General features: G+C 42.6%; 1 protein-coding gene across 8 annotated transcripts in view; it reads left to right on the forward strand.

The window, feature by feature from the left end:
- Positions 1 to 14,821, forward strand: part of KDM2B (lysine demethylase 2B) — a 108,326-nt gene that overhangs the window by 44,505 nt on the left and 49,000 nt on the right. For all 8 annotated transcript variants that reach the window (XM_042035116.1, XM_042035117.1, XM_042035119.1 and 5 more), the window contains 2 exons: positions 2,985 to 3,100; positions 9,365 to 9,491. In XM_042035116.1, coding sequence (XP_041891050.1) covers positions 2,985 to 3,100; positions 9,365 to 9,491 — 243 coding nt within the window. The remainder of the gene's footprint in view (positions 1 to 2,984; positions 3,101 to 9,364; positions 9,492 to 14,821) is intronic.

A 14,821-nucleotide genomic window follows, 5' to 3' on the forward strand; every position in this document is an offset into this window, starting at 1 on the left:
TAGGAACTTGACTTCCCAGGACTTAATAGTTGATGACTTTGTTGCTTGGTCTCTCGTTTATTTTTGTTTACCCAACCCCAATGGATTTCAGTACTGTGATATTAAAGGGCTTTGCTATTGACAACTGTGTCATTAACAGCAGTATTTTCAGTCTTGTTATTAGAAATACTTGCATCTTGAAGGACCTAGTGTTCAGTTAATTCAGCAGCTGGGAGCTGAAGGTGCTAAGTGCTTGTAAGATGTTTAGTCCTCGATTATAAATGCAAGTAGGGAATTAAAGACCACCTCCACAGAACCAGAGGTTGTTTCAGATACTTTACAGAAGACTTTCAGTTTGCACTGTACCAGCTCTGCAAGAATAGATGTTTGAAACTATATTTGTGTTCATTATTCTTTCTGTTGAGGGTTTGTCATGTCTGGGACACCCTTTGTTGGAGCACTGGCTTAAGCCAGTGATAGATCCTTCCACATTTCTCCCCAAAATATTTGGACTACTACCAAGAAGGTCTAGCAGTTATTAACACAAAGACCCTTGGCATCTCGTGGGGACAGAGTTGAGAAGTCAGGGAAGGTGTGATGAGAGACCCGAAGACCAGGAAACAATGAAACCAGCTGTACTCCAGTGTGAAATGTTCACTAAGGAAATACAGTTTGTAGGAGAGGGCTACTGTGTGGTTTCAGTGGAAGCACCCACTCAAAGAACAACTGCATTGATGGGATTTAATTTTATTGATTATTAAATGAAGGGATATCTCCTTTTAACCTTTCAAATAGGACAAGAATCAGCTCAGTTACTCCTTTTAATTAAGTTGTAAATATTTGATAACAAATTGTATTTTGAATTATGTTGATCATTTCACTAAAATAACAGCTGCAGTAAGGTTGGACATTGACACCTTTGCAGAGAACTGCCGTGGGAAGTGATACTGAGGACTCCTCAGTGTTGTGCTGGTAACTGCCTGGATCTGAGTTGTCTTCTGCCACCACTCAGTTGTGGGGTCATTAAAGTAATTTCACTTTTTCAAGTTTCAGTTTGTTCATCTCTAAACCTGACAATTAAGGTGGATTGTCACGCAAACCAGCCCTGTGTTTCAGCACCCAGCCAATTAAGTTGGCTTTGGGGACCCAGATTTGCCTCAGCACATGGTTTCCATTCTTTCCCCCAACCACAGAAATCTTTGTTTACCCAGTGGAAGCAGTGGCCCCAACTTCCTTGACCTTGGATCTGTTTTCCTTCCCAAAGACTAGGATGAAGACCATTTATTTTTCTAGTAGTTTGCTCCTAGTACAGACTGATGGATTTCATGTGAGGTGCTGAACTACTTCAGCTGTGGAGTATTTTTAGTGTTGATGTGTGTAGTTGCCATCCTACCCTTACATGAAAAAAAATTCCTCTCTAGTTGGTTGTTCTTGATTTGGAAGTAATAAAACAGGCTGGATCACTGTAACTGAAATTATACTGACCAGAGAGGAAAGAGGGAGTAATTTTGAGAGCTGCCAGAGCCATGAGCCACCCGCTGGTTTTATATGCATCACATCTAGTGTTTGGAGTCAGACCTGTAAACTGACTAAAACCTGGAACAGGTTGCCCAGAGGGGCTGTGGAGTCTCCATCCCAGGAGATACTGAAGAGCCATCTGGACACAGTTCTGTGCAGCTGGCTCTGGGTAGTCCTGCTTAAGCAGGAGTTTGGACCTCCAGAAGTCCCTCCCAACCTCTACCATTCCGTGATTCTGAAATTCAGAAAAATGTACCCAGAGTGATGAGCTTGTGTTTCCAGGGAGAAAAATCTAGTGCTGATTTCTTTTCCTTCGTATCATTCTCCTACCAACATGCCCTTAAATGAAAGCCCCAGTCCTGCCATTTGCTGTGGCTCAAGGACTTCCCAGATAGAGCTTTGCAGGCCTTTATGGTTGAAAGATTGTTGTGGAGGAGCACTTTTGTGGCTGCTGGCTGGAAAACCCTCTAGGCTGAATGGCATTTTCCTGCTCCCTCACTGATCTGGAAGTGAAGGAAAGCTGCCACAGCTTTAATGGAAAGTACTGCACAGTCAGGAGAAAATTGACTGCCCCCCATGTTGCTTTGCTGTCTGCTGGTTTATAAATTGCAATGCTTTTCATTTAAAAAGAAGGGGGAAAAAAGTGTCAGGTCTCTGTGGGTCCCAGATCATTAGCAGGATCAATTCCTTTTTCACTGCAGAGATCAGAGGCTACAGTCTTGCATAGCCAGAGCTTCAGCTCCTGACAGACCAAGCAAACAATGCAGAGGCAGAAGAGTGGTGTGTGGCTGCCTGAATCGCTGTACCTGGATTTTCGTTGTGATAGAAGATTCTTTGGAGCCTGTGAAATGAATTCAGGCCCTTGCAGGATTGGGTCAGAACAGTCTCATCAGCTCCAGTACTAGAAATGTTAAATCCCTTAACTTGAAGCTTGCAGTGAAAATGGTGTCTCAGTTACTTCAGGAAGTTGATCGTAGGAGATGAAACTTTCACCTCTGAAGGAGGGCTGGTAATAATTTGAAATCTTTTACATCTGAAGGTGTGTGTTCTGGTGCTGGTGTGAAGGAAGTTTGGTGTGCCTCAGTCCAGTTCCACAACCCTTGGCCCACCACCAGTGCTGACATGGTTTGCAGCCGTGCTGGAGGTGCCAGTCTGAGAGCCAAGTGTATGGAACAGACTGAATTTACTTCTTAGTCATGGACGTGGTTGAGTCATAAACTTGCGTGTGCTCAGTAAACACTGTAACTGTTCAGTGAATAAATAGAAGAACTGATTTACAGAAGGTTGCAAGACAGCACGTCACAAGGTGCCCTTCTGCTATGACTAGTCCTGAAGTGCGGCTGTGAGCATCCCATTTAACCTTTCACTGCTTTAACTTCTCATCCCCTGCACAGTGGGATTCAGGGGGTTGTTAAAATTTGATTATAAATTGCTCTGTAATGCTACATAGCACGAGGCATTCTCAGTTCTCTGCTTTCCCTCTCTAGGGTGGATACATGCGGTTTATACTCCAGTAGATTCTCTGGTATTTGGTGGAAATATCCTGCATAGCTTTAATGTTCCCATGCAGCTTCGCATCTATGAAATTGAGGACAGAACAAGGGTAAGGATACTTGATTCTCTTTTTAACTGAGCAGTTCTTTGTGACTACGATCTGTCATAGTCTCTCCCTCGTATTCCCTTCTGACAAACAACAACTGACGGGATCTCCATGTCAGAGTCGTTGAAACGAGGTAAACACGAAGTAATGAGACTTTCAAATGTTGGTTATTTTTAGTGGGATTTACTCATCTTCTTCCCACAGATGTGTCCCTTCTGTGTCTTTTGTCTGCCTGTTAAACTTTCATAAAACACCTTCCCTTTTGCACAAAAACATTTTGCACTTTACAGACCTGTGTACCAGTATTTCTGGTAACCCTCTGCTTATCACCTCTCCGTGCACACCTGGGATGGATACCTGAGCCTGGAGAACTGATGGCACTGGGCTAGTTCTGCTGCCCACAGCTGAATTGACAAAGCTGTGCAGAAGTTGTGTATGAAATGACTTCTTCTGTAATTCGCAGTCACTACAGTGACTTGATACCATGCAAGAATTTCTTGGAACGGAGAGTCTGGGGTGGGACATTATTCTGAATGTTGCGATGTTCATCTGGCTGTAGCACCTGCCTGATGGCAAGGCTGGGGGAGGTCACTGTGCCACCTCTTTGTTGGGAGTGACAGTTTTATCCTTGGTTAATAAACAGGACACCTACTCACCATATCCTTTGAGTTTCGTAAAGCAGCAGGATCTGAAGGAAGTGACACGGTTTCAGTAGGCTGTTAAATAAGCTGTGCAAGGCCATCGTGGCATTTTGACGTAAAAATGGACCAGAGGGATGTGCAATCCAGATGGGGACTATTTTGGAAGCCTCACTCTGAGACAGTGCTGGCAAACCACTGACACAGGTGCCAGCTCTGGTGTTAATGGAAATTTGGGCTGGCAAAATGGCAGGAAATTGCAATTCTTCTTCACTAAGAAGTCTTAAAATGATATCTTGTGGACATCAGTGCAGTTCACTGTTGTTCACCTCTACAAGCAGCACAGTTCCTGCTCCAAGTTGGATTTTACGCCAAATTGCTTTCTTTGCAGCGAGAGTGCATAGGCCTGAAGCAAATACAAATTTTTTTGAAGTACATCTCTGACTCAGTGGGAGGAAGGGTGTCCTGCCCCCAGCCTCCCTGGCTTCCCAGCAGGTCCAAGGCCTGGTAATCTTCACATTGCAGAGCAGTGGTGGGAGCAGTTGGTTTCCTGGAGTGACTTTAATGAAGAGAAGCAGAAAAATTAATTCTTAGCAGAAGAGAGATGACAAAAGCTGAAATTTAGGGGGAATTAGAACAGAGGGAATGTGGCAGAGAGCAGAAGTAGAGGTCGAGACCAGAGTGGATTCAGCCTGGCTTGGAACAGGTGAGAGTGTCAAGTGTCTTGAGAAAGTGCAGGAGGACTGGGACAGGAAAGTTACGGTGACAGAAGCAGGAAGGGGCTCACTGTGGCCTGGCAGAGGTGCTGGGCACAGGAAGGTTTCCAGAGTGACTGTGAATAAGAACCACCAATATATGCTGGGAGTACACTGCAGGTGTGCAGGGGAGGGTGTGTTGTTGCTGGGAAGGATGTTTGCACAGGCAGCTCACATGAAGAATGGAGAAGGGGAGACTGGAAGGGAGGATCAGTGCCAGAAATGAGTTATTTCCATTGAAGTCTTTGGGGAGGATGGGAAGGAAACACTCTTTTTTCCTTAAGTTAAATAAAAACTGACGTTCTGTTCACACAGGACTTGAGCAACCCAAGATCACACACCTTTGGTTGTAACTGCTCAGTTGTGCTTCATGTCAGGCCCTTCTCCTTCAGAAGCTGGGTGCAGCTTTGATTTTCTAAGCTTTTTATGCCAGCAGGCAAAACTCCTTGTAACAGTCAAATACTTTGGTAACTTCTAGGAACTTACCCGCCAGTTACACTGAAATGCCTTTTCAAATTTACTGGCACCCTGATCCTGTGAGGAGGTTCTGGGAGTTGGGTATCTGCGTCTTGAAAAATGTCGTGTCACCATTGATTGGGAAAGGGACACTGCAACGTTTGGAAAGCCCAAATCAGACCTTTGTTCTTGTCATTTTTTGTTTAAATTTTCTTTGAAGTCTGTGTAGTTCTTTATCATTTTCCTTTCAAAAATACTGGAGTGCTTTAAAAAAGACCAATGAAAGCCAACAGCCCAGAATATCCACGACTTCACAGAAGCAATTTCATCGCTTGGATGTTGCTGTGTGCTGGCAATGTGTTACGCACAATCTGTACCTGTGCTCACAAACTTGTGTTCGTGGGCAGATGTAGAAAATCAGAACTGTGTGAACAGTTGAAGAATAGCAAGAATTTCTGGACAGAAACAAAACAGAAGCCGTGCAGCTGAGGCATACAGAAGTTTGATAAAAGGCAGGAAAATCAATACCGTGATTTAGAAATAATAACACCCCCCCCCAAACTAAAAATATCATGCAGGAATCTTGAAGGGGAAATGGTTTCAAAACAGGATTCTGGTGTGTACTACATTATTTGCTTTGTCAATCAAATTTTGTCATTTCTTTGTTGAAATAATTCCATTCATACACTGGCTGGTCTGGCAGACTCAGTACAATGCAGTTCACCCAAATTTGCCAGTGTGAGCATACTGCAAATGAGTTTCTCATCAGTATTGATCTTTCCATTGTGTATGGCACAGAAGTAAATTACATGATGTGATTGACAAAGTAATTTGCCACACTCAAATCAAAGTGTAATACAGGTGTGCTTCCCCTCTTCATTTTGCACAGAGCAATTTTATGGAGGTTTCACTGTGTTTAAACCTGCTATGTAGTGTTTAATCATCTTTGATTGCTGATACTCAAAGTCATTTTTATGCTAGGTGTAGTTGTTATTGTCTTAGCTCAGACAAGAATAAATACAGGGTTGAAATGGTAATGCTGATTTACAGCCTGATAAAATTGCTTAGTTTATATACTTGTCATGCTTATTCTAGCTTAATTCCTCATACCCCTGGGAGACTTTTTAAGAGGGTTGTAGCCATTTAAAAATAGTTTTAAGGAGTAATAAAAAACATGTCTATTGTTGGAAACAGCTCCTAATGTGCAATTGAGGTAAACAAATATTCTCCAGCTTTACAGTTCGTAGAGACTCTCATTTTGCAGCCTGCCTTTCCTGGAGGCCAATTAACAGCCAGTCAAACAGGCCAAGCTGTTTAGCTCTCTGCAAGCCCAGCTTGAGGAACTGCAGAGCAGGATGCCATGCAGGGATTCATCATTTGGCATAGGGGTGATACAGCTCTGTAGTACTGAAGAGGAAGAATGTGTCAAACTTACTCCCAATTTATCTAAATTTAACTGCCTTAAAATATTGGAATGTGGTGGGAACAAGGGCACTCCAAATATATACGTAAGGTGGTCACTCACAGATGATGGTGTTTGCTATTCACTTGGTTTTCTGAATGTAAGATAACATTTTAAGTGGCTAGATTAATTATTTTGTAAATAATCATAAATTGCTTTTCAATATTGTGATTAGACTGATTAAACACAAGTGGAGTTTGTAATGATTTTAATGGGCATTGTGGAAGAGATTAATACTTTTTTCAGAAAACCTGTGTCTTACTTGCTTAGGGGTTTGTTTTGTTTTGTTTTGTTTTGTTTTTGGAGGGGTGTATAAATCTCTAAAATAATTTCACTTTGAACTGAAGAAATGGATCATATTCCAGAGAGGATTTTTTTCTTGCTATACAGGAATAATTAATTTTTTTTTTCAGTGGATTGTAAATTATTAATCACAGAAGTTAGAGCTGGAAATGCCTATTAGATGATCCAGTGTATTTCCCTGCTGGTGGGGAATTTAGTCCTCTGGCAGTGTCTGTATCAGATATTACACTTCAAACTCATCACAGAACATTTTTAATTTTTTCCTTCTTTCTCTTATTCCTCCCCCCCTGCCCATAAGAGTTCATTTGACTATGAGTGTACAATGGAAAGAGTATGGACATGCACATAATGCAGTTCAGGTCCATTATCATTAATAAATGTTCAGGGATATCATAAAGAGCATATTCCTCTATACTTTTCCATAAAGCAAACTTGGAAAGTTTTTGAAGCACTGTTAGAGTCTCTCTACTGGCAGAAGGCCCTACAGATCTCTGCACAGTATCTCTGTCTACAGATGGTAGGGAGAGCTCTTCCTTCTGAAGGTTTGTAAAAGCAAAGCCTTCTTGGGCAAACAGTGGATTACAGAGGCATGGAGGGATTTGCTGTGGGTTGGAACATTGATAGTGAGGCAATTAGGAACTCAAATTGAATATTAAAGATTGATATACATAATGGGAGCACTGCATGCATTACTGCCTTGTCTTTCACATTGAATTAACATTGGTAACAACTAAATTTGGTGAAGCTCAGAATCTGTCAACAAATGTTGAGCAATGATGTCTTTAATATTCCCAGGCATGTGGCTGAAAACCTTTTGAAGGCTGAGGGGTGGAAGGCGGCTTCCTGTTTGTAAGTCAATTCTTTGCAAATTTTGTTTCCTGCAGTGCTCTCTTGGAAAAATTTGAGTTCCTTTATTAGCATATATTTTAGCATGGATAATTTCCCCTGTGTTCCCTAATAGTCATAAGTGACTTGATCTCTTCTCTGTGACAAATAACTAAACTAAAGGAAAAATTTTCTTCAATGCAAAAAGGCCCTGGGGTTAAATGTTCTCACATTTAGGGGGTTGTTTGGTTGGTTTCTTTTTCCTTTTCTTTTTCCCCTTCTTTTTTGGTATGTGTGCTTTGTAACAAACCACACAGGGAAACATTTGGAAAGGTGCAGCAGTGCTGGATGCATGACCTGTAGCAACAAGCAGTTCAGATTTGCCAGCTGTATTTGTGTTGAATTTAAGAGATTTTAACTTCTGGGAATTGCCATGGAGTATTTTAATCCTACAGTGTGGTACATCTAGTGTGACAATACAGAATATTTTCCCTTCGTTACATTTTGTTTTACTGCTAAGAGTGTTTGCATTTCCTGTGCCCTGGGAAAAAGGGCAAGTTCTTTGGCTGACCACCTTGGGGACAGTTTTCAAATATGGGCATTCCAGTAAGTCACTGATCTGCTCAAGTGGATGCTTTGATCACCATGCAGGTGTTTGGACAGTGCCTGCTTTGCAGAGCTGAATCAGAGTTTTGCAGGTGCTGGGTTAGTGGTTCTGTTTAGACTTTGGGCTTTTGGCTGATCTGAGGTGGGTGGTGTTTTGTTTTTTTTTCTGAGATAATGCTCCTTTCTGGTGCAGTCCAGCTTTTCACTAAAGGTGGGTGCCCACCTCTGGGCTTAGGGAGCAGTGAATATGCAGAGAATATTTTAAAGCAGCTCCTGTAATCCCAGTGCAGTGCATGCACCTGAGCCTGCAAAATGCAGATTTCTGTGCCACCAGGAGAAAGAGGTGTACAGTGTAAGTACAAGTGCATGCAAGATGCATGGCATCCATTTTTAATAAATCACAACAAATACACATATCTTCCTGCATTTTAGAATTCTTTGGTACAGTGACCTTCTACAGATAGAAAACTGTGTTGGAAAGGAAGGAAACCCTCTTTGTTTTCTTTTGAATCTGAAATACTTTCACAAATAACTAGTGTTGGAGAATTCAGCTTTTTGTGTGAGAACAACAGGTCTAAGATGTAAGAAAAGGTACACAGTTTGACAGGATCTTTTGTCAAAATCCTGCTTTTCTATTCTTACTCTGTTTGTGGCAAAAGCTAACTTGCTACCAAAAGGTAAACCACATAAGGGATTTCTACTTTAATGTGCAGTTATCAAGAATTTGGGTGTTCATTTGTTTAATCAAATTGTTGAGACAACCACAAATTAAAAAGATGAATTTCCTGCTTGACTCATTTTAGGTAATGTTGCCATTTTTATAAAAATCCAGTGATAGTGTTTAGGAGATGAAAACCCACACCTTTATTTTAAGTTTTAGTGACTAACATCTGTATGTGACCACCCTATGTTTATACAGCAGGTAAATAATTCGGTGGGGGCCATCCATCAGTTTCATGATTTCACAAGAACACAAACCCTCTCCTCTCCCACCACCCCAAGAGGATACAAATTAGTGAACCAAGAAATGATGCTGTCGTGGCAGGCAGGCTGGCTCCTCATTCCGTATGCTGGAGGCATTCAGCTCCCTGCTCCCACCCTCTCCCCTCCCCCTCCTCACACTGTTTGTGCTCTTGATAACACGATGGGAATGATGACTGGCCCTTGTGCTGCAAACTTCTCTCCCTTCCCCATGGACTGACAGTGTTGATCTTGCTTTCAGGTGCATGCCAAATTCCGGTATCCTTTCTACTATGAAATGTGCTGGTATGTTCTGGAGAGATACGTGTCCTGTGTGACCCAGCGCTGCCACCTCAGCAAAGAGTACCAGAAAGAATCAATGTTAATTGGTGAGTGAATCCTTTGAGTGCAGATTCAGAACTGATGCTGGCACCTCAGGCTAGCTGCTGCTTTGGTTTCTGCAAAGCAGATTATAAATTGAACTGGAGAACTGGAGAAATTCTAATGAACTGTTTCTTTATTTTGGGGTGGGGAAGATTTTTGACTCTTAAGCATTTCCATGAAGTACCAACCTACTTCAAATTATATTTATTGAACATTCCCGTAGCAAGTGGATCCCAGAAAAATAATTTTTGGATGTGTTTGTTCCTTGGTTTCAGTAATGTTAGTGTTGGGATGAGCTGCCAAACAGTTGAGGATTTACTGCCACGTTCAGCACAGTACCTCAGTAGCCAGAATGTGTGTATTGCAAATGTGCTCTGGTGGGTTGGATCTTTAGTCCTTTTGTAGAGGAGCTCCTCTACAGAACATGTTGCGGTCACTAAACCTTCTTTCTTTCTCTTCTCTTTTCCATAAATTCTCCTGTAATTCTCTGGTGACTGAGTTCTAGTTCTGCAGAAAAACAAACCCAAGAAAACACCTACCCAAATCTCCATGATCTGTAACCCAGGTGCAGGGAGGTCAAATAAACCTTTGCAACAAGAGCTGAAAATGGACCCGAGGAGGGACAGATGAATGTGCCTGAGGCATTACCTTGGCACTGGTGTGAGCTTTGCATCAATGTGTGACAATCCTGTTGCTGCTGTGCTGAACTGCCCCCTTTTTCCTCCTTTTCATGCAACAAGGTGGTGGGCCATGTTCCCTCTGCTTTTAAGCTCAGAATAGCTGAAAATAGCACAAGCACCAGCTAAATCTTAACTGATACGTGTTAAGTGTGGAGGAGGACTAAAGTATTTCTGTGCCTCCTGCTCCCTGAGGTGCCACTTGCAGTGAACCTGGCATGGCTGGCCCTGCCCCAGGCTCTGGATGGAGGAGGGAAATGTTCACCTAAGAGCACAATTCTTAGTAGAAGGGATTGAAGAAGTTATGGGCAGGTGTCACTCTCCAGTGAGTTTTACTGACCAAGAATAATTTGACAGAGCTAATAGTCTGTGTAGATAGGCCAGGGGGAATTCCTGGGGTCACTGGGAATTTGGGTGCTTCACATTTTAGCTCTGAGACCCTGGTCAGAAAGGCTAGTTAAGCAGAAATTCTGTGTGCAGAGGAATTTTTCTCATAAGATCATCCTAAAGGAGGAAAGGATGAATTAGCCCTTTGGATCAGCTCTTCAGAAAGCAGTGATGAAAATGATAACTGCATTCTTTGGAAAATAAGGAACAATCTCCTGTTGTCTAAACCACTGGCATGGAAAGAAGCTGGTCCTGCAGGCAGGGCGGGGGTGCCAGATCAGCGACGTGTAATTTCAGAACAAATTAGATGTGGAGAGTGGATGGTTCAGGATATTGAGATGGGACCTTTTCCAGCTAAATCACCAGTGTGAATTCCAGCCCAGTTCCATAATTACTGATAATGGTTTGGTGATCCCCACAAAATGTGCCTCAGTCCAGTTAGCTGGGAGATATTCCAGTCATATAAAAGCTCACTGGGAGCTATAGATACCCGCTGTCTAGAGGGAACTGGACTGTTTTGCATGACCAAAGAGTGCCAGCTGCAAAGGTTTCAGGGAAAGGAGCCTGGCTAGTTGGAAAAGGGCTTGGTGGTGACTTTGTCAGGGTCTTGTGACCTACGGTGGCTTCAGTTGGAGGCAGAGACAGATGCATACTTTTGTTTCGTCAGAAACTTGGGGTTTTGTTTTTATTTCTTGGCAGAAACTTAATCTTAAACTAATTATCTTAGTGGGGGTTGTGGTTCAAATTATCAGGTCTGCTATACTGCTGGATCTTTCACTTTGGCATTTGCCAAATTCAAAGGAGTAAAGGTACATTATTTACCTTTACAAAACTGCATTGCTTTGTTCTGTGTGAGTAATACTGTTTCCAGTGCTTCCTTTGCTTTTCTTTTAACCGGTCTGTGCCCACCCTCTTGACTTGAATCTCTACGAACTGTAACCCTTGAGTTAAACTGGTTTGTCCTGTGGAGTCTCTACCTTGACTTTGTTCACTTGCTGAGGGATGGGATATCCTAAAGACACCAGTGTTCCAAACCCTACCTCTTTGTTTTTAAGCTTTTCTTCAGAGCTGCAAAGGTCCTTAAATTTTCTGTTCTTTAGGGACTTCTCTATCTGCAAGCAATTTCTTGATTTCCCATGAGGGAATATCCCTTGACAAAGAATTTCCCATTATTCTCCTTAAAGAGTAATGAAGCAAAGTACTTAACTTCTCCTCAAACCCCTCAATAGATTTAATTGTCTTCTGTCCTTCTTGGTTTAAGAAAAAATTCTTCGCATACTTGTATTCATTTTCAGAAATTTCTCTTGAATAAGCGAAATGTTTCTCCTACTTTTAAAAAATAATTTCCTTGACATATTTTGTTCTAAGTGTCTGTTTTCTGCCTTTCCTTTTGGGTGCTAGAACTGGCTATTTTTCACCCTCGAGTTGTGCTGCTTTCTTTCCCTATGTAGCTTCTGGTACAGTGGTTATAGTGGATCTCTGAAGTTAAGAAAGTGATTATTAGTTGAGGAGACATCAACCAGAGAGAGTGCAGGACACTGCTCACAGTCTCTGGGATCTACAAGGGAGTAGTTTTCATAGAATTGGTGGAGATTCTGTTCTCCTGCATTTAAAAAAAAAAAAAAAATTACTGTGTTGATAAAGAGCATCTTTGGAGAAGATAGAAAACTGAGTTCATCAGCATATGGATTTTAAGAATGTCTTTAGACTTTTCATACTGTGTTATAGTATTTATTTGCTTTGACATGAAGGTTGTTAAATTCAGAGTGACTTTCAAGACACTGTCTATTCATGAAAGTGTATTTGTGTGATTGTGTTGAGATACCTCTGTCCCAACACTTGTGTGCTGGTGTAGCAATTTATATTGTTCTTTGTATTTCTGTTTTCTAAATGTCTCCACTCACAAAACTTCAGACAGGAAAAAACCCCACCTCTGTGGCTGAAACCTGGAGTCTTCCCACTCCCTAAATAAAAATGTGAGTCCAGCTCTAAATGAGGTGGAAGATGATGGCTGTGTCTTCCTCCCCCATGCTGCAGGCCCAGAATGAATTTCCAGGCCGTGTCCTCCCAGGCAGTGTGTGAGGCTGTTCTTTCTCAGATCTTTCCCAGGAGGGCAAACACTCAGGGGAATGATGACATGACAGCAGTCACAGGCTGCTGTAAAAGCACACAATCTCTTCTTCTTTTTTCTTCTGCTTGTCTCTCTCAACTGGGACATTTGTCCTGCCAGCTGAAATCAGAAGGGAGCCTGTTTGGGTTTCCTACTAGATTTGAACGTGTGCTGTTTTTCAGGGCGGATATGTCTTCATTATTTTTACTCTTATCATGAATGAGTCTGTACTGGATGTTTTCAACTACAGTTGACCTTCAGTGAGATATGGATGTTGAGAGTGAGCTGACAAAGAGTAATTGGGAGAAGATCCTGGGCTATCAGAGACGTGCTTTCTCTGTAGCCTGCAGCTTTGAAGATTCCCATTGCTAAAATTTTAACAGGATGGCTCTAGCTGTATGTTAAGCCTGATGGATATTGAAAATATGCCCTCTGGCACAGTGAAGGAACCATGTCTTTTTTTCCCCCCTTCTCAGGGGATGGAAAAGATTTGCTTATGATAGACAGGTACCTGAGTATATTGAGTGGTTCCTGTGTGGGGTGCTCCATGCAGTGATACATTTCCAGTATGCTCAGGGTTTTTCTGCTAATGAAAATGTCATTGCTGTCTTTAGCAGATTGATAGCAACTGCTGCTCCCAAGTCACAGTGTCAGGGTTGGGAGCTGGGGTTGGCAAGGTAGACACTACACACTGGACTGTTCTAAAGAGTTAAGAAAGGTTTCATAATTATGCCTGATCCCCAACCCTTTCTTTTAAGTTCTGTAATACAGCAAGCTGCTTTTCAGCAAGGAAAGAAACTGCGTATAATTATTCTTGTACAAGTGGGTAACTGTGGGGAAAGTTAAGTGATCTGCCCAGAACCAGAGGGAAGTGAACTGCTATAGAAAAAAAGACTTCTAATGCTCTGTCCTGTGGTCAAGTCTGTGCTGCTCCATCTCTTCACTGAGCTAGATCACAGAATGGTTTGTATGAGCTGGTTTTATTTGCTTTGAGATGAAGGGGGCGAAGGTCTTTTTGCACTAAGTTGTGTGGGAGCCCAGACTGGATAACCCCTCTGAAACTGGGGTTCAGACCTGGGACTCACTGGTGCATTGACTCAGAAACACAGCTGAGCTGAGCAGGAGCTGCTTCCCACAGAGAGACTTTATAAACCAGAAACCTCCAAGTCAGCGGAGCCCTGGTAGTACAGTGCTTAAAATGCACTCCTCAACAAAGTAAATGCAGATTATGCTTATGTAGGGCCTCAGCTCACAGCACAGTAACTCTGTCAGACAGTGTTTTCATTGAAATGAATAAATAAAAATCATGGCATGTTGCATTACAACAAAACACTTGAAAACACAAAATTGAATCTCCCTCACCTTGAAGTTATCCTTCCATTATTGATTCCCTTGGCTGCTTTTTTTTTTTTTTTTTTTTTCAGATTAGCAGCAGTAGCAGACAGTTGTTGTGTTTTGAGAGCAGCCTGCTCTTAATCCGGTGGTGCACCAGCACTGTAATCCCCTGGTGCTCCAGAATAGCCTGGTACACTCCAGGTTAGCAGCAAGCCCTGTGCCCAAGGGGAAAGTCAGGCAAGGCATGAGGTGACTGCCAGGCATGCAGAGAACAGGGCACTGCTTTGGTGGTGGTTTGTTTGGGGTTAGATGTGAGTTGTGTTTGCCTGTGCATGCCCAGGTGTGGCTGGCACAGCAGGGCTGCCTGGTGCTGACAGCCGGTGGCAGGGACGCGGTGGCAGCTGGCAGAACGGAATTGCTGGCCCCCCTCCATGTGCTGGCTTCTCGTGGGAATAGGCCCCCAGTATGCTCTGGTGCTCCACTCCTCTCCTGCCTTTTGTTTCCATAGATTAGAGCAAGAGACAAAAAGTGGAGATCTCTCTTGGAAGCTTTTCCTCCTCGCACCAGAGCATTACTTGGAGTAAATTATTCACACCTCTATAACATGATCTCCCTAGTTTTCTTTAGGCCTTATTTACGCTTGTGATTTGCCCCAGTTACAGCCATTAGTTCCTGTTCTGCAGAGCTGCAGCATAGGAGGACAGAAACACGATTTTCTTTGTGCAGATTTATACCACTTTCTGTTAATGACGCTGTCCTGGCAGCGTAGGGATGTGTATCTGCTTTCACCCTCTCCTGTTTGATGCCTGGCATTTTCTCCCATCTA

This window comes from Corvus kubaryi, unplaced genomic scaffold (genome assembly GCF_017639235.1).
Source record: "Corvus kubaryi isolate FWS band 111438036 unplaced genomic scaffold, C.kubaryi_AGA036_p1.0 37382, whole genome shotgun sequence".
Taxonomy (NCBI): domain Eukaryota; kingdom Metazoa; phylum Chordata; class Aves; order Passeriformes; family Corvidae; genus Corvus; species Corvus kubaryi.